Below are 25,270 nucleotides of genomic sequence, written 5' to 3'. Positions count from 1 at the left end.
GGGGGGGGGGGGGGGGGGGGGGGGGAAATGTCAGGACCAGTTATTGCAACACTGCAGCTCTTCCCCCAAATTTTCCCCCTCCTGGCTGTCACAGAACTTGATATATCTGACAGTTTTAGTACCTGAATCTGGAGAAAAGGTTACTGAAAGTTACTTGAAGAAGACTGGGGTTTCCTTCATTCTTCCATAATTTTTTAAATATAAGCTAAAATCTTACTACCGTATATTTCGGCGTATAAGTCGACCCTTTAGCCCAAAAAAATCATGCCAAAATAAGGGGGTCGACTTATCTAACGGTAACAAAAAGTGAATCTTTATTATTTTGGCATATCGGTACAGGAATCCAGGCTTTACAGTTGGCTAATAACAATGACAGCCTTGTTGAGGTAACTATGTATGTAAATACCAGTATTAAAAACATTTCGCACTGTAATACGACAACAATATTACATTAGAACATCCATTACCTTAAATAAAATGAAAAAAATCAAAGTAACTTGAAGAAACCCCAATCGAACAGCAAGTGTAAACATTGCGTAGCCATTTGTAGTACAGTAATTGAGAAGGATGCGTTCACTCTGACAGTTTTGTATTTACCGGGGTATTATTCAAAAACATTTATGGTATGAAATCTTTATTTATCACTTTAAATAAAATAAAAAAAATTTGTATTTAATAGTAAATATGTATTTAAAATCCTTCAAAATTACTTGAGTCATCGTCATTTGAATTAAACAATTCATCAAACAAATTATCATTCATGGTTTCATCATAAGGATCCCAGTTTGAATCTGGTGAATCAACTGCAGGTTCGTTTTCCCTCAAATGAGCCTGTTTATGCCATAGAAGAACCAATGGTCAAGGAATATTCCAACATAATAATAAAATACCGGCACGTCGTTTTAACAACTTAATCAAAACATTAACTTGAGTGGCAGTTTGTACATACATATAAACGTAAGCTGTTATGCAGCGTTAGTTAGCGCTTTGTTTGTTTACATTACACTCGAGTAACGTATCTTCCGTTTCGTCATTTCTAATCATATTTGCCGGTATTCATCTTTTATATATTACACAGATTTGTTAATATACCGAGTATATTACCTGTATTTCTTATGGTAAGTAGAGCAACATATGTACCGTAATAACATTCAGGTTATTTTATATGATACGTTTTACCCTGCTGCTCACATTTTATAGGTCGACTAATATACCCGATATTAGTTAAAATCATAAAAATTTACTCAGAATTGGGGGGTCGACTTATCTTCCGGTCGACTTATACGCCGAAATATACGGTAATTCACTATGGTATTTTCTTTAATGAATTGATATTATTGCTGTATAAATTAATATTAATATTTGAAAATAGTAAATCATTTATTTATCATACTAAAAAACATACATCTTTGTAGTATAGAGAGAGAGAGAGAGAGAGAGAGAGAGGAGAGAGAGAGTAGAGTAAAGAGAAAGAGAGAGAGAGGAGAGAGAGAGAGAGAGAGAGAAGAGAGTAGAGAGAGAGAGAATTATAGTGATTATTTTCGTTGGAAAATACAGAGAGAGAGAGAGAGAGAGAGAGAGAGAGAGAGAGAGAGAGAGAGAGAGAGAGAGAGAGAGAGAGAGAGAGAGAAACTTTGCTAAACTATAAAGGATTCTTATCTTATCATAGTATGTGTTTTTTAAAAGCGTCGTAAACTTGGAGCGTCGGAAGCGTCAGCGTCGTAACCTCGGAACAAGCGTCATAACCCAGGGCGGATTTTTCAATGAATATTTAAGAAAAAGCGTCGTAACCTCGGAACGTAGTAAGCCGGACCCGTCGTAACCCGGGGACCGCCTTAACATTCATTTTCAATACAAAATATCATTGTTATTCTGGTAGTAAATAAGTTTAGAATGATCATATGCACTCTGCATTGTTAGGGCTTTGTGGCAGCGATGAAACAAACAAATTTAAGTTTTCCTTTTAGGCTACGTGAATCGGCTTTGCAACCTCGTTAATTTTGATTTTTTATTCATACATTAACAATCATTTGTACTACTAACACCATCTTCGCACTTTTAATGCTAGCTTTCATTTTCTTAAAGAAATTAGCAAGAAAATTTTCAATCTAGCATCTGGCGGGAAAACTTGCATTTGTTTTTAAATACAGTAGTACCTCGAGATACGAAAGGCTCTACTTACGAAAAACTCGAGATATGAAAGCCAATGCGAAAAATTTTACTGCTCTACATACGAAAAGTTTTCAAGATACGAAAGGTTGTTGCTGTAAAGTCCCGAGATTCGCCCGGACCACCGAGAACAATTTTAAAACTCCCGCGCCGCCAACTGAGTAAACTCGCCACCATCCTCCCGCTCTCCCATTGGTTCCTGATGCTAGTCGCCCCATAAGGTCCTGCTCTCCTATTGGTCAGCATCTACCCCTTGTGCTTTAAGTATTCTATTGGTAAAAGGATGCTGTAACTTGAAAAACTTATTCATGCAATACATTTAATAAAAAAAAAACATTAGGTAAAGATAGAATAAAGAATAGAAATGAATGGTTATTATACTGTTTGGTAGTTTCAGTAGTTGAAGAGAGAGAATGAAAATTTATGGGTTACTGTGTAAAGTGATTGCTTGTCGATCGTTCGATACTCGTAAGTGTTGGATGTAAACAGACGTTTGGAAGCTTTTTTTTTTTTTTTTTTTTTTTTTTATTATAGTTAATGGTTACTTAATAATTATTTGAAATGAGTAGATGCAATACATTTAATAAAAAAATTGTGAATTAGATATCATAAAATATAAAATAAATCAGACTGCCAACAAATACGTATTTTTTAGAATTCTTCTTCTGTTTTATTATTACATTACGTATACGTATGCTTCATTATAGCTGTCAGTAACTCGGTATCTTCATTAGGTAAAGATAGAATAAAGAATAGAAATGAATGGTTATTATACTGTTTGGTAGTTTCATTAGTTGAAGAGAGAGACTAATGAAAATTTATAGTTTACTGTGTGCTAGGAAAAATGATTGCTTGGCGCTCGTTCGATACTCGTAAGACGGGTAAGAGCTGAATGTAAACAATCAATTGGAAGGTTTGTTTTTTGTTTGTTTGTGTATTATAGTTAATGATTAATTAATAATTATTTGAAATGAGTACATACTGATTATTTATACATTTTATTGGCATATTCTAAGCTTTTAGCTCTTAGGTTTAGATGTCAGAATCATAGACTAGGCTACAGTAGCAACCGCTAACATAGGCTAGGCTTATTGCTAAGGGACATATGCTAAAGTCCTAATATATGCAGTAAAAATGGGGTTGAACATTACATGCAGTTGAATATTACTCAAGTATGTACAGTATTTTGCCTTTTTGGAGTCATATTTCTTCCGTCGGATCGGCGTTGTAACCCTAGGACATGTGTTTTAGACCTGGAAATATAATTTACTGGGGTGTTTTTGGAGGGCTTGGAACGGATTAGCCATTTTACATGTAAAATCTGTTCCAAGATACGAAAAACTCATAATACGAAGGCCGCCTCGGAACGGATTAATTTCGTATCTCGAGATACCACTGTACATCTAGCATACGTATTTTGACATCAAAATCTTTGTAATGAAAAGTTGAATATTTCTTTTATTCTACTATGTTTTATATATTATGTAAGAAAAAAGAACAAAATCTTGCAAAACCATTTTCAAGAATTGAACAGAATAGGTTTAGAAATTATTAGGAATCATGTAATGTAATGTACAAGTACACTGTGTCTGTTAGAAACATGTTTGAATAGAAAAAGAAAGCAATCGCTTGAAATTGGCTGGGTGGCATGGATGTGTATGATGTGAATTTTTTAGCACTTTATGGAGCAAAATCTAGCAAGAAACTGCCATTCCCATTCGGCAACACTGGCCCACATTTTGTTTTTGTTGTTATTGAAGTCGTGTAGTACATGTACACCGAGTTCTTTAAATTGTACCCATATAACCGAGTTAATTATGTGGCATCCAAAAGCCCTGATTCTTTTACTCTTATGGGAAAAAAGCCTAAATGTCAAATGAAGGTTATTATGTGTAATATATTAACGTGTTGTGAAGACGGGGAGAGATGTTTTGCTGCATGCTGCTATTAGCATTATCTTTATTATTCATCCGATTGCACTGCAAAATCGTTGCCATCTTTATCAAAAGATAGTTGGTGATTACCCATATACGTAATTGACATAATTTTGATATTTCTCTTACCTCCCTCCCTCTCTTTCCTTATAAGGGGAAAGAGGCCCACATGAGTACGTAATAGCACATGCGTATGTAGGCTTCTAGCTGTAATCCATAGGCTAGTAGAATACATAGTTATGTATAGTAGTACTATACTACATATATTTTCAAAGGCTAATGTTGTAAAATAACTTTGAAACTGTCTTTAATTTAATTTAAGTGTGATAGTCGAAGACATATTTGGTGTTTGAACTAAAGTAGGCAGTTATAAACATTGGAATAGTGGTCTTGGGTGGGTTAACTATTAAAGTAGGCAGTTTTAAGCAATTTTTGAGGGGGGGTACCAGGATAACATGGGTACAGTGGTCCCCCCCTATTCGCGGGGGATGCGCACCAGACCCAGAAAAACCGACTAAAAATGTTCATACTTGGTTTTTTTAATAGTTTTATCCCAAAAAGTGCATTTTATGATGAAATTCATAAAAAAACAGGAATTTGTGGATATTTATCATAGAAAAATACAGCGAATGCGCGAATTTTCCGCGAATAATGCGGGGAAACGTTCCCCAGAGAAATCCGCGAATGTGTGAGTCCGCGAATCTGGAGAATGTGAATACGGGGGGTCCACTGTATTTACTTATCACGGGGGTTCTGGGTCCTATCCCCCGCGATTATCGAGGCCCTGCTGTAGTAAATATTAAGCCTTTTTCAGCCTTACTACTCTCTTTCCCATGAATTTATCAAAATGAAGTCAATAAAAACCAACGTGCCACCTGATGATAATGTAGTGAAGTAATGCATTTTTCATGCTAAACTTAGTGGTTTTGGCAACTTCATAGCTTCAGCATACTACCATGATGCATCAACAATTCCAATTTAAAAAAAAAAAAAAAAAAAAAAAAAAAAAGGCAACAAGATACAGCAGAGCCCCGCACCTCGATGCTATTTAGTTCTAGAAGCAGCGATGAAATGCTAGTTAGTATGGATCTGAATTCAGTTTTCCCTTAAGAAATAACTGAAAATGGATTAATCTGTTCTTGACCACCAGTTATTACCCCAACCTTGCCTTTTTATACAAAACATTACACATACACAAATTACAGTTAAATAAGTTCAGTATTAAATAACATACCATACTAAAGGTACTTTTTTCATTTCAAAATATATACTGTATCAAAATAAGTGGCCTGCATATGCCCAATGCGGCCATATTATTGATTGCTGACCGAGCGCCAAAGGCTAGGCTAGGTACGTAGTATGTACTGTAATATTAAAACACTAAAAATCAAGCCTATTTATTCAAGCAAATTAATAAAATTTAAAAAATAAGCCAAATTATGTCTTATTAGAAACTAAAAAAAATTGCCTAAGTTACATTACCAGCTATTGGCGTTGAGCAGACGTAAACAAACCATCATAAAGAGTCTACTGGAATACTGTATACCACTTTAAAATATCAATACATGTTATATAAACTTTTTTTTCATAAAATATCCTTGTAATGTAGGGGCACTTTTTATAGCCTCTTTATGCTTTACGAATATGATGTCATTATTGGTGAAGTAATACCTGTTGGATATAGATCCCCATGAATGGATGTATTCCTTTAAAATTGGAAATGCCGACGGCCCGTGGTTAATGGTGCAATCGCTTAGCGGCGAATTGGTTTTATGGATGTCGACAAAAATATTCATAAAAAAATATGGTAATTTAAGGTACTTTTACAGCACAATTTTCGGTTGACACCACTGCTAGCCCCATTATGTCTAATGAGTACATACATTTGTAGAAATACTGTTCAGACCATAAAGGTTATGCAAATGATATTAAGAAATTTTCTTGTGAGTTATTACATAAGTATTAGGGTAAACTATATGCCCCTGACGCTGTTCTATGCCAAAAATAGAGTTAAACGAGTGCAAATTTAGCTATGGATGTGTCGATTTATTTATGTTCATGATGTTAACCCTCTTACGCCGAAGCCCTAAAAATCAAAACCTCTCCCGTATGCCGAGGCGGGTTTGGAGTGAGCGCGGAAGCAGAAAAAAACATTTTCTCAAAAATTCACAGTGCGCTTAGTTTTCAAGATTAAGAGTTCATTTTTGGCTCATTTTTTTGTCATTGCCTGAAGTTTAGTATGCAACCATCAGAAATGAAAAAAATATCATTATCATATGTTAATAATGCAATATATGGTAGCAAAAACAAAATTTCATACATAATTGTATTCAAACTGCGCTATGCGAAAAACGGTTAAAGCTAACGAGTTACTTTTTTTTTTGTATTGTACACTAAATTACAATAATTTTGATATATAATACATTGTAAAACGATAAAAGCAACACCGGAAAAATATCACAAAATGATGCACGAATTCGTAACGCGCGGACGTAAAAATATGTTTTTTTTTTAAATTTACTGTAAATCTAAATATTGTTCTAGAGACTTCCAATTTGTTTCAAAATGAAGAAAAATGATTGAATATTACAACACTGTAAGAGTTTTATATTAGAATTGCAGTTTTCGACCATTTTGGAAGAGTTAAAATTGACCGAATGTCGAAATTTTTATATATATATTTTTTTATATGCAAATATTCCGAAAATGAGAAAAGCTACAACCTTCAATTATTTTTTGTTGTATTCTTCATGAATTTGCGCACCTTTTCATATATGAAACTTTATAAAATGGCTAATATGAAAAGGAGCAAATATGATAATGCGACGTACGTATTCCGGAGATTTTGGGCCGCGAATCGGCGCGCAAAGGGAAAGAAAGTTATTTTTAAAAATTCACCATAACTCTAAATATTGTGCTAGACACTTCGAATTTGTTTCAAAATGAAGATAAATGACTGTATATTACTAGATTGTAAGATTTTTAGCTTACAATTGCGTTTTTCAACTATTTCGGTAGAGTCAAAGTTGACCTAACGTGTTTTTTTTTCTATTTATCGTGATATGCAAATATTTCAAAAAAGAGAAAAGCTACAACCTTCAATCATTTTTAGTTGTATTCTACATAAAATTGCGCACATTTTCATATATAAAACTTTATGTAATGGCTAATATTAAATGGTGCAAACATTTCGACAATCGCACGAAAAAATTTGATTTTTTCGGAAGAGTTACCGCGCGGACGTAAGGAAATTTTTTTTTTTTTTCATAAATTCACTATAAATCGAAATATTGTGCCTGAGACTTGTAATTTGTTGCAAAATGAAGGTAAATGATTGAATATTACTAGAATATAAGAGTTTTAGCTTACAATTGCGTTTTTCGACCATTTCAGTAGAGTCAAAGTTGACCAAAGGTTGAAATTTTTGCACTTCTTGTTATTTATATGAAAATATTTCAAAACTGATAAAAGCTACAACCATGGGTTGTTTTTAGTTGTATTGTGCATGAAATCGCACACATTTCCATATATAAAACTTTATGTAACGGCTAATTTAAAATGGTGCAAACATTAGGACAATCGCACGAAAAAATTTATTGGAAGAGTTACAGCGCGGACGCAAAGAAAAAGTTTTTTCCTAAATTCACCATAAATCGAAATATTGTGCTAGAGACGTCCAATTTGTTTCAAAATGAAGACAAATGATTGAATATTACTAGAATATAAGAGTTTTAGCTTACAATTGCGTTTTTCGACCATTTCGGTAGAGTCAAAGTTGATCGAAGGTTGAAATTTTGGCACTTATCGTTATTTATATGAAAATATTTCAAAACTGATAAAAGCTACAATCATGTGTTTTTTCTTTTGTATTCTACATGAAAATGCACACATTTTCATATATAATACTCCATGTAACGGATAATTTAAAATGGTGCAAAAATTATATCAAAGTGACGAAAGAATATTTGAGATATGTCACTTATACTTTTTAGTGCGATAAGAAAGAAATTCGCGCTTACGCACCTGCGTAACGATTGTAAACAAAACAACGCCTCGATCCGTGAACTCCCAGCATCCCCCAAAGGTGCGTGATTCAAAAGTTTTCGGCTGGTAGGCCTATAAGTATTTTACCGCGAATTTAAAATAAAACCTTTTTGAGTCGACGTATAATACGTCCAATCGGCATACGGGAGACATTTTGACCCAACGTTTAATACGTCCAATCGGCGTAAGAGGGTTAAAATGTGTATGAAAATGTATTATGTATATGGTGTTTTTATTACTGCCCATAAATATGATACAAATTAAAAAAGTGCATATTTGGCGATCGATATGTCGATTTTATAAATGTTCATGCTTTTATGTTTAAAATATGTATGAAAATATAGTATGTATATGGTATTTTTATTTTTTTACATAAATATGATACAAATTAAGGCAGCTTTTGTAACTGCCCTCAGCATTGTCAGAGGATGTTTTTTCATGTTCGTTCTTGTTTGCCGCTGTTCTGAAAAATGCATTTACAAACCACTTCACGTGGTTATATTTTATTAATTTGGGAGCTGATTAAAACTCATTTTTTTAAATGAAACTAAAGCTTTTTGTTATAAGTTTTCATGATTCTATGTTTAAAATGTGAATGAAATATGTATTACAGGGTATTTTTTTATTTTTGTACATATGATACAGTTCCAGTATGCATGTCCATTTGAAGTCTTCTGTAACAGCTCTTCACATGATGTAGTGATTAGGTTGTTCAGTCACGCCCGAATAATAAGATTTTAATTTATATAATTGAATCACATTCTTATAACAAATTATATTTACAATTGTTTCATAAATTGATTTTAAAATACAAAACTTGCATATACATTCAATTTTGCAACACTGCAATTTGTTTTGTTTTCCATGGGATAGAAGTACATAATATAACTGTGCAACTCGGCGTTTTTTTTTTTGTTTTGTTATGTGAGCAAAAAATTGATGTGGCCGTACAAGCTCGAGATCCTGCTGCTACGTAGATGGCATTGTGACGAAAATTAAATATGCATCTTTTCAATTATTTTTTTACAAAGTTATACATAACTTCACTGTATCCAATAATATTGTATGTATTTTCATATTATTGTATTATAAAATACTACGGTAGATCTAAGCTGGTATTCCACGGAGTGGCCAGTGTTTTGGTTTGGAAATCAGCTGATAGTTTAATATGAGTTTCGTCATATCTAACGCAATTCTGAGCGAATTTTCTTGCTTCTAGTTAGCATAAACGAATATCTAGATACTTGCCTTAAGTGAGACAAGGTTATTTTTCCTTATATGATGTGTTTTAAGGTGGAATATGGCTTGAGTAAGTCTCATTGCGATTGATTTTTTTTTTTTTAACAAATTACACTGGCGGCATGTTTATTGGGTAAAACAATACGTGATTCCATTCGCAATTGCGCCATTGCGGGAATACGGCGCTGTTTGACTGGTCAAGGCCGCTGTTAACTGGTCTAGTATTCTGATGGCGTGTGGCGGCCGTAGACTTTAAAATAGCTTAGCGTTGGAGGCCAGGAACGGAACCCCTGCCACTAACCGAAGGCTGCCTGTAATCTCAATATTATGGATAACTGTGGAACTATCAATATCACAAAACCCTTTAGTTTGATTATAAAATACTACCAAGAGAATGGCTAGTAAGTCAAGCACGACTGGGAACTACAAATTATAAGCATCGTAAGCTAAGCACGACTGGGAACTATGAATAATGAACAGACTGCAAAATGTTTTGGGAGGCTAAAGAACTGTCTGAAACTGACTAAAACACACATGCAGTACTTCATTTAATTTTACTAGGTTTATACTAAATTTAATTTACTATGTGTATAAATAAAGTTCCTGCAGTTCTTAAACCCAGCTTTCTTAAATTAAGTTCCATTCAGCAACAAAAGACAGTGATAACAATAAAATGAAATCAGCTGATTTTAAGAATATAAACAAAAACCGAATGCAAATGGCAGATCCCTCTTGTTTATACTATTACAACCCGGGGACAGATCCTACAATTCCAGAACCATTACCCAAAATAACAAAATGCATAGAATAAAAGTTGTCCAGAATTCCAAAATATACCAGAAGAGTCACTTATCCGACTATTTTACGCCAAAATACCATCCGCCGATATTTCCTGTGAAACTAATATTTTTCTAAGTACCCACTTGATGTGAAGGCTGACACGGCGGTCCGAGCTCCCGTAGTTCTTGAGTTGGCCGTGGACAGGCGCTGTACGTCGGCCCGCCCCCAACGCGGGAAATTTTAAACCAAACCAATCCTGTATCAGGTTGACCCAGGTCATTCCCAAGGGACATGGATTAACTTCCTCCCAACCAATAAAAACGTGTCCCATGAATATGAATCAGACAATCATACCTGCAGTCACAAAATTTGCCCTTTCCGTTCTACACCGCCGCCATGGATAGAACTCATTCCGTATTTTTTCCGAAAAGTGTTACTGCTGACCAGTTTGATCAATATACGCATTTGTATATTGGTATCCTTCTCGAGTTTTTAAGAAACACGGACGAACTTATGAAGTGGTTATATAGGGAAGGGTTACTTGGGGACTATTCGGGGTTATGCACAACATGCAACACAGCGAACCGACGATTCATGAAATATGGGACCAGCGAGGCCACGGGCCAAGCGATATACATGTGGCGATGTACAAACAGCAAGTGCGGTAAGAAGGTATCAGTTCGGCACGGATCCTTTTTTGAAAAGTCGCGTTTGTCTCTTGAAACAATTATTATATTAATATTTTGCTTCACAAAGAAGATCCCACAGTGTGTTGTCACAGATTTGGTTATGCCCTTAGCGCCGAACACCATGGTCGATTGGTATAATTTTTGTAGAGAAGTATGTTGCCAAATCCTGTGTGCTGATAATAAGAAAATCGGTGGTCCTGGTCATATTGTTGAGATCGACGAATCTAAATTTGGGAAACGGAAGTACAACCGTAGCCGAAAGGTAAACGGATCTTGGGTGTTCGGTGGCACAGACCGGCAGACACGTGAGACCTTTTTCAAGGTGGTTCCAGACCGATCTGCCGAAACTCTGATCCCAGTGTTGCTTGATAACGTACTTCCAGAAACCACAATCATATCTGATTGCTGGAAGTCGTACAGCAAAGTCCGGGATCATTATTTTGCGCATAATGTCGTGAACCACAGCGTTAACTTTGTTAGCCCTGACGACCCAAATGTACACACGAACACTATAGAATCGCAGTGGCGTGTCCTTAAACTGAGCGCGCTACTGAGACACGGTACCCAGAAAGAACTTTACGAAAGCTATTTTTCTACGTACTGTATCCAGAAGCGGTATCTACAAGATGTTCCATGTCCATTTCGGGCATTCCTGAAATTGATCAAACGTATCTACCCGCTCAAAAGACATCCCCCATCTCAAATTGGATTTCCCGGCCCGAAACAATAAGGCCAGGACCTTCTACCAGCGAGACACGTGATCCCTCACCCGTTCCAAAGAGGCCGAGACCGATGCCTTCTTCTACCCCTTCATGGTCGTCGGACAGCAGCGACTTTAAAATGTGAATAAGGTAAGTTGTATATTAATGTTTGTTAGCCTTAAAACTAGTGTTTCGGTTAGTTCGAAGCCAGTACCAAAGCACTTGTTTGAACAGTACTGTTTCAGTTAGTTCGAAGCCTGTACCGGAGCACGTGTTCGAACAGTAAGGCCGTGACGAACGAGGAAGGTGTTCAATGTTACAGTTATGGTGGGGAAAAATAGGCTAGTCGTGGTTTTTTGTATGTACTGTGGCTAATTCACTGTAACCTCTGTGGTTAGCGCGCGCAGCGCAATATTACCTCTTGCCACAACATGTCTCGCCTGCCAAGAATCTTTAAAAATGCGGATAAGGCACGTAGCGTCGTTCCGCCGCGGCCTACTGTAAGCTCTGTGGTTAGCGCACGCAGCGCAATATTACCTCTTGCCAGAACATGTCTCGCCTGCCAAGAATCTTTAAAAATGCGGATAAGGCGCGAAGCGCCATTCCGCCACGGCCTTACTGTGGGATCTAAGCTTCTAATATAATGTCGGTTAGTGGTAGCCTAGGCTAGACGTTTTACATGTAGGCTAGCCTTTCAAAAGTTCGGCAATGTAAGGGGTCCTAGGCTAGCCTAGCCTACGTCAACCTTGAATGCAGAGTAAGGGGTCAAATTTTTGCATTAAGTTTCACAGTTTTGGGCCTCATAACCGGGAATTGGGAGTTACGTTTGCCGTGAAAGTCGTTCGCCGCTTCCCCCACCCAAAAACCCCGGTTTCCCAATGGGTCCTCCCTTTACCGTTTAATGTTTTTTAGGCTTTATTTTTACTGGGTCAATTACAAAAAAGGGCAAAAAACTTTATTCTCAGATATTTTTCCCGCGAAAATCGCTCGTCCCTGGGTCTGTAGTGGCTCCCAATATGGTAATAATACAGGCAGCCCCGGTTATCGGCGGACTGTGTTGATCGCGATCTGGTTTTATGGGGCTTGTCTAGCACCATAATAGGCTGAATTTTGGTTATCAGTGCCACAAGGTGCCAATAATAGAGTTACCATGCCATAACATAATTAACAGAGGCGCCATTAACCGAGACTTGGCGCTATAAGTGCCATAAATCACGAGTTTCAGTAAATGGCGATTTTTGCTTATCAGCACCCCACCAAGAATGGAACCCCCACCGGCAACTGAGGACTACCTGTGCATGCGATATCAGACAATAAAACCAGGGTTTTATTAAAATAATCATTATTCTCAATACACAGCTAGTATTGGACTATTGCTAATGTATAGCTGTTACACTAACCTAACTGGGGCAACAGTCTCTCTCCCTCTCTCCAACGAAGCAGGCGAAATTGATGTTCAGTACACAGCTAGTATTGGACTATTGCTAATGGATAGCTGTTACACTAACCTAACTGGGGCAACACACTCACTCTCTCTCTCTCCAACGAAGCAGGCAAAATTGATGTTCAGAACTGACAAAATCACACTTAAATGCTTTTACAATAAAGTATTGTGCAAGTTTTAAACCCGAATTTGTTAATTTAAGAGAAAAAGTATTTCCAGATTACATCTCTTCTATCAGCTAAGTAATGGCAATGAAGATATCGATAGTACTCAATCGGCCGAGATTTTGAGAATGTAAACAATATTAAATGCAAATGGTGTACGACGGCACTGCTTATCTTATCATTTTCTCCCCAAAAGTATTTAAGTTTATAGAGCTTTTTGTTTTTTAAAATTATGGATCAAGACCATACACCTGTAACAAAGTGAGAGATCGCTCATCCTAACGTCTAATTATGGTAATTATTATAATTACATTTGTTTTGTTTACAGTATCAAAAGTTGCATTGCTAATTATTCACTTGATTAACCTATGAATTTTACCATTATTACAAATGTTTTGTTTACAGTGTCGATAGTTGTAACAGTAGTTGACTATTGACACAACTATCGATACTTAAAAGGGTTAGCCTATCATTAAAAATCTCAGCAAGATTTTACGGCTGTCACATGAATTACATAACAATTTTCTATAATCTTAAGTTCAATTGTGGTTCTTATCATTTTCCTCTTCTGCTTGTCTGCAATGGCAGTCTTGGGACGAATGATTGAATCAAAATAGTACACTATAGAAAGCCACAAATACTAAAGAAATACCTGTACAAACGTGTACTACTTGCTCAAAACAATAGCAGCAGAGTGAGTGGGCTTTAAACAAGCATGGAAACAATGCCAACTAGTGGTGACTGACCAAACCACTTTTGTTTACAAAAGCCATATAATTTATTGGGTTGAATTCTGGTTGTTTCTTAGAGCTCAGATGCAAAATTTACTCAAAAATTTCATGTTGAAATCAGATTATTTCTAGTTCTAGTATGGTTGAAGACCAGGTCTCTACTGTATACCAAAATCTGGTTTGACTTACCTCTGTAAGTCTCTCGGCACGTTCTTGTTCCGAGGAATTTTTGTTGGTCATATAATGCAAATACGAAACTCCAGCTAGATATGATGATGCCTCCTCTTCATCAAATCCCATTGTCAGGGCTCCAACACTATTAAAATTTTCTTTAAATCCTTTCCACTGAACTGGATCACTGTACAATGCTGAAATCAAAGCAGTAATGTCGTTAAGACCACAAACACTATAGAATTCAAAAAGATTTCTAAAAAATATTTAAAAACTTTTTCATTCCTGAAGAGGTGCTGCTGCTCTTAATGAAAAGTAATAATTATTATAGGCCTTACATGGAGGCATAAGCCTGGAGTAGTACACTACACTGGAGGGCTAAAGAATGTATATTTTTTTTATTCAACCAAAAACTTAAATTTCGTGTGCGGGGGGACAATTGGGGCCCGGGGACAGGGGGGGGGGACAATTGGACTGGAAACAGGGGGGTACAGTTTAGGCCGAAAAAGGGGGGGGGGGACAATTGGCCGGGACAGGGGGGACAAATTGGTCCCCCCCCGTAATTAAGACAACTGACCGACAGACAGTTAGCCAACAGACAGTTAGCCGACAGACAATTGCCCGACAGGACAGTTGGTCGATAATGCATACATCGTTACTATACTATACTAAACTACTTATTATTAAGTTGATAAGACAATTGACCGACAGACAGTTAGCCGACAGACAATTGGCCGACAAGACAGTTGGTCGATAATGCATACATCGTTACACTATACTAAACTACTTATTGTTAAGATTGTTATTCTAAACCACTTATTTTCAAATGCTTTTCTAGACCAAACTTTCATCTTGTTTTTACTAAGTTATTTTTCCAAGCCCTTCAGTATCAGTCATGGAGTTCTCAAAACGGAACAAGGAGGCAAAAAACTTCTTTTCGAGGGATACGCCTACATTATTGATAGAACCAGAGAATCTAAAACGTATTGGAGATGTGTGAATCGTAATATCTGCAATGCAAGATTGGCTACGATCGACAAAGTAATTAGCAGAACTCCTTCTGAACACTCCCATCCACCAACTCCTATTGAAAATCGAGCTTTAAAAGTTAAAGAAGAAATAAAGCTTATTGTGGCATGATCTGAGGAAACACCGAGCTCTATTATTGATAGTGCAACTTCAGATATCCCTGTGACCATTGCTGGAGCTTTACCAAAAAAGTAAAAAGGACTCTCAAACGTACAGTGCGACGGAAGAGACCCGTTCTTAAAGAAGATGAGCTATATAAGACTCCGAGAGAGGATCATTTTTTACTCTTTGAAAATGAAGAGGTTTCTATTTTCGGAACTTTGAAAAACCTGGAAATCTTATCCAAGAAAACTGCGTGGTTCTGCGACGAGACTATTGACTCTGCACCTTTGGGTAAGCAGCTATACATGATCCATGTGCTAATTACTGAAAAAAACAGTGATGCTACTTAATTGCTTGACAAACAGTAAATCTCAAGCGGATTATGATTTAATATTTAACTTCATTAAAGAAAGAAGAAATGTTAATGTGACCTCAATTACAGTACTTTAAAAAGCAGCTATAAACTCCATTAAATGCATTTTTCCTCACGTTTCTATTTTTGGTTGTTTTTCTTCACTTTGGACAGTGTTTGTGGCGCAAGATACAGACTATGGGTTTACAATCATGGTACAATGAACGAGAAAATGCATTTATTGTAAAACAGCTGCAAGCATTAGCTTTCGTACCACCTGATGTTGTACCTATTTTGTTTGAACAATTTATTAATTCTTTAGATGCACAAACTGATGAAATTTTGGAAAATTTCTCAAGTCTAATTTTGAGTGCACATGGTTAGGAATTGTGCAGCAAGGTAGACGTAAACGACCTTTATTCGACATTTTGTTATGGTCGTGTCACTACAGAGTGCTGAACGATCTGCCGAAAACCAACAACTCGCTGAAAGGGTGGCATCACGCCTTCAGTAGAAGAGTAAATGTCCATCACCCTAACTTATCAAAATTAATTCAAAAGCTCAGGATTGAACAATTAAGCACAGAAAATCTAATAGAACAGGCATTATCAGGAGCTGATGTCTCAAGGGAAAACAAAAAAATACATTCGTGTTAAGGAAAGACTGAAAAGACTTGTACTCAACTATGACGTCGAAGATGGTGTGCAATTTTTAAGAGCTTGTGCACACAATTTTATCAATTAAATTGGATTTTTTAATTATTGAAATGAATTTTATGCTTTATCTCCTTATGTGTTTTTATTTTTTTTAATAAAGCGTTTATGTTTTAACCTTTTTTTAGATCCTTTTTGAGATGTCCTGTCGGGCAATTGTCTGTCGGCTGTCTGTCTGTCGGTCAATTGTCTTATCGACCAATTGGCCTGTCGGTCAATTGTCTGTCGGGCAATTGTCCAACTACCCTTAATTTGGCATACATAAAATAATCATAAAAACTTAAACTACTAAGTTTTCATATACACTTCATGATAAACAGTAACAATGATTTACATGAGGGGTTGTGTATAAGGGGAATTCTGAGCAATTTAAATGATTTCCATAGGATAAGTGTGAAAGATTTTTTCCCTTCTGTTCAACAATTCAAGTTACCAAAAATGGGAAAGATGAAAAGAAGTATAACCACCTTTACATAAATATACAATATAATTGCACAGCAAGAGTGTACATCTGATGAGTGGACTTACAGATTTGCTTAATGTAAATTCACATACATACACTCTCATCATCATTATTTCAGCTTTCGAAAGTCCTTTGTTGGATGTAGGTTTTCCCCAGGTTCCTGCACAGATTTCTACCTTCCGCTGTTCTGTGCCACTGTCGTTGATATTGGTCTAAATAATCTCTCCAGTGGGTTTTTTGTCTTCCTCAGTTCTTGTGTATCCTCGTGGCATCCAGAAGGTTGTTCGTGATGTCCCTCTCTTGTCTGTCATGCTGGCAATGTGCCCCGCCCACTTCCACTTGAGATTAATGATGGTTTCAAGGATACCCTTTACTTCAGTTTTTTACTTATCCATTTACCGTATATACTCGAGTAACGTGCGATCTCGCATATCATGCGACCCTCAAATTTTCACCAATAAACAGTGGTTTTGTCATGTATCTCATGTATCATGCGAGTTCCTTTTCCGAGAGCGTCAGTTCATAAGGTTGGTGGTTTAGCATGCTAATGGCCGGTCATTCAGATGTGTGCTGCTGCTAGTCAAGTTACGGTAATTTTCTTACTAATCTCGAGAATTGAATAGATAATCTCAAGATTAAAAAAGAATCCCAAGATAATAAAATACAGTGGTACCTCGAGATATGAAATTAATCCGTTCCAAGACGGCCTTCGTATCAAGAGTTTTTCGTATCTTGGAACAGATTTTACATGTAAAATGGCTAATCCGTTCCAAGCCCTCCAAAAACACCCCAGTAAATTATATTTCCAGGCCTAAAACACATGTTCTTGGGTTACGACGGAAGAAATATGACTCCAAAAAGGCAAAATACTGTGCATACTTGAGTATTATTCAACTGCATATAATGTTCAACCCCATTTTTACTGCATATATTAGGAATTTGGCATATGTCCCTTAGCAATAAGCCTAGCCTATGTTAGAGGTTGCTACTGTAGCCTAGTCTATGATTCTGACATCTAAACCTAAGAGCTAAAAGCTTAGAATATGCCAATAAAATGTATAAATAATCAGTATGTACTCATTTCAAATAATTATTAATTAATCATTAACTATAATACACAAGCAAACAAAAAACAAACCTTTCAATCGATTGTTTACATTCAGATCTTACCCGTCTTACGAGTATGGAACGAGCGCCAAGCAATCATTTTTCCTAGCACACAGTAAGCCATAAATTGTCATTAGTATCTCTCTTCAACTAATGAAACCACCAAACAGTATAATAACCATTCATTTATATTCTTTATTCTATCTTTACCTAACGGAGATACCGAGTTACTGACAGCTATAATGAAACATATGTAATACGTACACGTAACATAATAATAAAACAGAAGAAGAATTCTAAAAAATGCGTATTTGTTGGCAGTCTGATTTATTTTATATTTCATGATATCTAATTCACATTTTTTTTATTAAATGTATTGCATGTACTCATTTCAAATAATTATTAAGTAACCATTAACTATAACAAACAAACAAAAAAAAGCTTCCAAACGTCTGTTTACATCCAGCACTTATGAGTATCAAACGATCGCCAAGCAATCACTTTTACACAGTAAGCCATAAATTTTCATTCTCTCTCTTCAACTACTGAAACTACCAAACAGTATAATAACCATTCATTTCTATTCTTTATTCTATCTTTACCTAATGTTTTTTTTTTATTAAATGTATTGCATGAATACTAAGTTTTTCAATTTACTGCAACATTTTACCAATAGAATACTTAAAGCACAAGGGGTAGATGCTGACCAATAGGAGAGCAGGACCTTATGGGGTGACTAGCATCAGGAACCAATGGGAGAGCGGGAGGATGGTGGCGAGTTTACTCAGTTGGCAGAACGGGAGTTTTAAAATTGTTCTCGGTGGTCCAGGCGAATCTCGGGACTTTATAGCAACAACCTTTCGTATCTTGAAAACTTTTCGTATGTAGAGCAGTAAAATTTTTCATATTGGCTTTCGTAACTTGGATTTTTCGTAAGTTGAGCCTTTCGTATCTCGAGGTACTACTGTAATTGTAAAAATAATACGCCTTTGAGTCCTAAATCATTGTCTCTCTCTCTCTCTCTCAGGAATAAATACTGTAATTTGAGTCTTTCACCAAAGGGTATCAGTAAATGTGTAGACATTGTGTGCGTGTTTAAAAAAATGTGCAGTACACACACATTCCGATGTTTCGGTTTTTGGAATTTTTCAGATTTCGGAAATGTGAGGTCAGATGCATAATCAAACAAACATCACTACTGCAGCAAAAACATTTTTTCCCTTTATGTTTTTCATTATTGTTATTCATTAATTACAGTTTATTTAAATAAATATTAATATAATACTGTTAAATGAATGTGAGATAACTAAGATCACATATAACAAAATAGTAGTGGGACAATTAATATCATATGTTCACTAATAGCTATTATTTTCAAAACAAACATTCCGTAAAACGCAAAAAATATATGTACATGACAATCAAAATATAATAATGTTTTGCAGTTCAACCTGTGAATTTTAACAAAAAGTATGACAATATAATATATTTCACCATATCGATCTTGAAGTTGAAGTCGTAAAATTTTGAGGATGGTCCGGGAAAAGGATTTGTACTTCTTGATTACGTATCGCTACAACACCATGTTGTATTTTCATACCACTATATTGATGACGCATCGCTACGACACATTGGTATTTTTCATACCATTATACATTAAAGTTAAAATGATCATATTATATTATTGTTTTCACGAAGAAATATTTATTATATAAAGAAAATTGAGTAATTTTTGCCGTCAGCAGTCAGAAAATCACGAACATGGTAACGTTCAAAACTAGTGCCATCCACAGCATATGTCTATAAATAGAACAGAAGCAGAGGGCAGTCATTGGATAACAGATCTCCATGGCTACCAACCAACCAATCAGGTGTTAGTTATACTACTCTGTGAATTTCTTAGAATGAACGTTTACACACGCAAAGCTAACGATGATGTGTGTGTTTTGCATACAATACGTAGTTTTAGTTTTTATTAGTGTAAGTATTTTACTGATTACATGAATAGAATAATTCCTTCTCATTACTTTGAATGCAAAATGGTTTGAAGATTCTTCCGCAAAAAGAAAAGAAAAACAATTACTTTAGAAGATGATACCTATTTACTAACACGGTTGACATAGCTTCAAAACAAAATTCAGCTCTTCAATCTCTGGAAAAGTGTTAACTTTCTGTCTGCTGGGCACAATCTTTATATCACCGGCGACTAACAACAACAAAATTTGTTTGTTTGTTTTATCTTCCAAGATGTAGGTATTTATTACCTGTAGGTACAGCACACTTTTTTTAACAGTATGCCCATACACACACACACACACAAGTTGCGCGTGTGCTAATACCTATTGGTTTCAGAGACTCAAGTTAACACTTACAGTATAGTTGAGAGGGGAGAGAGTTCATCCTAGATGGCCTTGGTTCATCTCTTTAATCTCCCGAGGAATGTCAAGATTTGTTCCCTGCTCTTTGTTAATTTAGTCCATGCGACTGACAGCAACAAAATTCATATTTTTTTCTTCTTCCAGATATGACTTACCCGTACTGCACATTTTTAACAAGCATGAACACACTGCAATATACTCTCTCTCTCTCTCTCTCTCTCTCTCTCTCTCTCTCTCTCTCTCTCTCTCTCTCTCTCTCTCTCTCAGAAAAGATACCGTCAATTCAATTTATCAGTATCTTTTCCTGATAGACAGACAGAGTAAATATTTAGGACTCCAAGGCTTGGCATATGTCAGTTATTTTATTATCTTGGGATTTTTGGTTAATCTTGGGATTTTCCATGGTGAACTCTTGAGATTAGTAAGAAAAATGCGATTATTTGAGTAGCAGCAGCTGCAGCGCACACCCAAATGAATCGGGTAAGCCTAGCACGCCAAACAATAGTATTTACAAAATGAGCTGAGCTCTCTGGCTGGGCTGTTTTGGTCCTCCCACGTGTTTGATCGCATATCTGCCAAATTTATAACAACAACAGAGATAAAACCATTTCTCCCATTACAGATATCAAATATTATCTTTTCCGTTATGCAGAATTCTAAATAAATTACGTAAGTTCACGATTGATAGAGTTTTTTTTATGTAATAACAAGAAACGGAGTCAGATTTTCTATCACCATGGCATCTCATTTCGGTGCTGTTGCGGATATTTCAACCAGTTCCACGTGCGTTTAAATCCATACTGACTGTACAGTCTGGAGGCAGTTCTCCCTCTACACATATCTTGATTTCTTAATATCGTAGGTATAGAATAAATTGGTGAGCAAGGAAATATGAAATAAAGCATAACAGAGTAAGTTTGACAAGTGAGAAAATAAACAATCGTATACAAACAGATTCTCTCTCTCTCTCTCTGACAAAATAAGAGATAGGAAACAATGACTGAATATTGCTTGAATGCGATATGGCAAAGTTTTGGCCTGACTGAAGTGTGGAGTGACTTTGACACCGACTACAAGTTATTCCTGGTCATCTCACAGCCACGGATAGACATCAACTTCACAGCCGAGAAAGGGCATTCGTATACAAAATAATTAGGTATGGAAAATGCGAAATGCAGGCCTATGTTTGTCACCCATAAAAACAAAAAAGCTCTCGCTTGACAGCTGAGGATTTAGGAGAGAGAGAGAGAGAGAGAGCAGGGCCGAATAGAAAGGAGATTAAAGTACCTGGGAATGAAAACCCCTTATAATCTTATAATTATAGCCTCGGGGTTTGTCTCAAGGACATTCAAAGGTCTGTCAAACACGGGCAGTTGTTGTTATTGTAAAATTAGCCTAAGGCCAGAATTTTTAAAAGCCACGCCAGAGAGCTCGCCACGGTGACAAGACTATACCTTCCATATGAAGATGAAATGATCAAAGATCTGGAAGATGACGAATATGACTGCCTTGATGGCGAAGAATTCAGAGCAGTATTTGATGATACGGACACGGAGAGCGACTTTGGAGGATTTTAGTTTATTAATTTTATGCATTTTTTTTTACTTTAATAAATTTTCACTTAACTGTGTATCCTAAAATAAAAATAATAGTTCAAGTAACAAATGTTTCTTTTACCGAGTAAAACAAAAAGTAAAAATTCCTTCGGTATTGTGCCTTAATCAACTGATTTGGAAATTATAGATGGTTAGTCTAGAACAGTTAAACATGCTGTATAAACCAAACTAATGCAAATAGCGCACGATCGCTCTTTTGTATTTTAAAATACAATAGTAATATGAGAATGCATACAATATTATTGGATATAGTGAAGTACAAGTAAAGCATAACTTTTTAAAAGATCTACTGTTTTCCTCCGGTAGTAACTATCGCAATCTGCCGATTTGGGAAAGCATAGACGGTACGCTAATTTTATACCGCTTGTATGATGCAACCCCTTTAAAATTAGCTTCAAAATTAGGTTTCAAAAGTCGCATGATATGCGAGTATATACGGTAGTTGTTTTTCTATCTTTCCAAGTTACATCTCTCATGTGCCCTCTGCATTGTTTGTAATTTAAGGGAAAGTTTTTTGTTGGATTCCAAGTTTCGGACTCATAGGTGACAGTGGGGAGGATACACTGATCATAAACTTTCTTTTATAAGATGATGGGAATCCTCTTATTTTCTAAGACTATACTGGCTCTTCCAAATGTGTGTAAAGTGTATATATATATACATATATATATATATATATATATATATATATATATATATATATATATATATATATATATATATATATATATATATATATATATATATATATATATATATATATATATATATATATATATATATATATATATATATACACACACACACATATACAAACACTTGTTCTCAGCAAAAAATTATTTATGTGACTTCTAGCACTCCTAAAATGGCCTTGCCTGGAGGAGGAACAAGCGTTTATAACAAACAAAAATATATGGCTGAATGGCAATATTACTGACAGGAGGAATTTACATAAAACTCTGGCCTTTAGTTTAAATTAACTATATTTACATTCAAATTATGTGTAGGTCCAGAAATAAATGGAAGATGGTTGATTGCAGGTCCAGCAGAAACAAGTGGCTGGGAAATGACCCAGACCCAGAAATATGATTTGCGCAAAGCGGGTTATTTAAATGCAAGCGTCGTTTCCAAGGGTTCCCAGTTTTTCTCTCACAACAAGGCACGATATTTGTCTGCAAAGAGATTGCATTCTAACATAGTGCTAAGGCGATGGACACGTGGGAAAACATTACACAAATATTACAGCTCACTCAAGGGGGCATAGAATGTTGCTTAATTAACTGGGGGATGTTTAGCATCATTACTAGCATCAAAAGGGGAATTAATCAAAGCACTGAACCAAAACTGGGGAGACAAGAGGCAAAAACAAATGCACTGAATGCACTAGAAATGACTCTTAACAGTATCTAAAAATCCATGGTATTGTCGTCTTCTCATCTGCCGATTAATCTGGGCACTATGAAAGGTAAAAGATCTTACAGGTGTGGGATCCCCAGGGGAACAAAATAAGGGGGGGGGGGGGGGGGGGGGAAGTGGTGTTCTGCAGATGAGAGGCGTCTGAGTTCCAGGACATGTCTGGGAATTCTGAGAGTGAGTTGCTGTGGCCTCGTCCTTTTGACACCTGTGGAGATTAATTCCAAGGCAGCCAATAGGAATACAGATGGTCTGGTTTGTATGGTGTTTTTACGTTGCATATGGAACCAGTGGTTATTCAGCAACGGGACCAACGGCTTTACGTGACTTCCGAACCACGTTGAGATTGAACTACTAGCACCAGAAATATGTAAGTGTTTACATAATAAAAATATGGAATGTTAGTCCATATATATAAAAGACTAAAACTAAAGAGGTCAACCAGGTTGCTTGCAGGAATGTGATCAGACTAGAGACGCTAAAGATGACGTATACAATAAGTATGTAGGCTAAGTTGACATGTCGTCATCTGTGGTCATTCATTTGTTTTGAAACAGTCCAAGCTCCCTGCTTGAGACAACTACCCCGACCTATAATTCAAACGGCCTACGTGATCTGTAGCGTGTCTCATTTTGATTGTGTGTTCGTATGAAACTGTCATTTGTATGTATGTTCATATGTTCGAACTACTGTCTGTTCCTTCATAACTTGTAACAGAGATGGTAGACGGGCAGAACAGAGTTAGCTATCGTCATTAGAAGACCTGTATCTCTTTACCTAAGCTTTATCATGTAGAGAGAACAGAAGTAGCCATCATCATTGGCAGAAGCGATCAAGCTATCGTTATTAGAAGACTTGTACAATCATATCTGATCTTCAGCATGTAAAACTTCAGAAGAATATATCTATTTTTATACTTCGTGTTTTCTACAAGAACCTCCTCACCATGAGTTTAACACATCATCGTCATAAACAAGAAGATAATCCCGACTTCGTAAGTGATCTACAAACCCCAAAACACTCCATTGAAGATGGAAGTGCAATACCGACCGACTTAGAGTATAGATTATCGCAAGTCTAACATTACCTCATAGGGCGCCTTATCATACAAGGCACAAGCCCTAATAAATACACTTCTCACTCCTCAGTGGAATGACCAACACCATACCACTGAGGCGCTTACAGATGGTTGAGAGATTGCAACAGGAATACAGATGGTTTAGAGACTGCAGACTTTCAGTTCAGATGAGCAACTTGAAAACATGAACCCTTTGGAAAAGGGTATTACTTTTACTTGGTTTTTGGCTTAAAATCCTGTTTGCCATCCTACAGACCTAAGTTTGCAGGCTTCTATTTTCCTTTTGAAATGCTTTTCAGAGACTCAAGGGTTTAAAAATGGTCAATGACTTAAGTGGTTTATAACAAAAGTTATCATTTCTCTTACATAAGACTTATACCAAGTTTAAAGTATCTTGGACCCCGTTCTTCAGGAAAGAGGATTTGAATATCTTACAGAAACTAAGTAAACGGGATAGTTTGGTTATTTGTCAACCAGACAAAGGAAAAGGTGTGGTACTACTAAATAAATAAGATTATACTGATAAGGTTAATAACATTCTTGCTGATAACACTAAATTTCGATCGCATGGTGAACCAAACTTCTTGGACATTTACAAAAGAGAAGACTAAATTAATAGATTTTTGAGAAAACTTAAAAATGAAGGTAGATGAAATTAAGTACCAGAAACTATTTGTGACAGGCTCTGCTTTTAGTATATTATATGGACTCCGTAAGGTACATAAGGAGGGAGTTCCTATTAGACCCATTATGGCAGCCTCTAACAGCCCTTCTTATGCAATGTCTAAATACCTCGTCTCATTACTCAGTGAATTTGCTTACATCAAATTTTCACTTAAAAATGAATACAAGTTCCAGAAAGAAATAGTTTTATAAGATGGTGATCTACACATGACAAGCCTCGTTGTATAATCTCTTTTCACAATGTGCCTCTGAATGAAACCATCAACATT

The 25,270-nt window shown here is 36.1% G+C and overlaps 1 protein-coding gene across 1 annotated transcript in view; it reads right to left on the bottom strand.

Annotated features, from left to right (window-relative positions):
• LOC135196907 (juvenile hormone esterase-like) overlaps positions 1–25,270 on the bottom strand; it is a 462,912-nt gene that overhangs the window by 135,590 nt on the left and 302,052 nt on the right. The window contains exon 7 of the mRNA XM_064223722.1: positions 14,085–14,263. Coding sequence (XP_064079792.1) covers positions 14,085–14,263 — 179 coding nt within the window. The remainder of the gene's footprint in view (positions 1–14,084; positions 14,264–25,270) is intronic.

Source organism: Macrobrachium nipponense, chromosome 18 (assembly GCF_015104395.2).
Source record: "Macrobrachium nipponense isolate FS-2020 chromosome 18, ASM1510439v2, whole genome shotgun sequence".
NCBI classification, from domain to species: Eukaryota; Metazoa; Arthropoda; class Malacostraca; order Decapoda; family Palaemonidae; genus Macrobrachium; species Macrobrachium nipponense.
The sequence above is the reverse complement of the archived record's forward strand: the minus strand, read 5'-3'. Positions and strand labels throughout refer to the sequence as shown.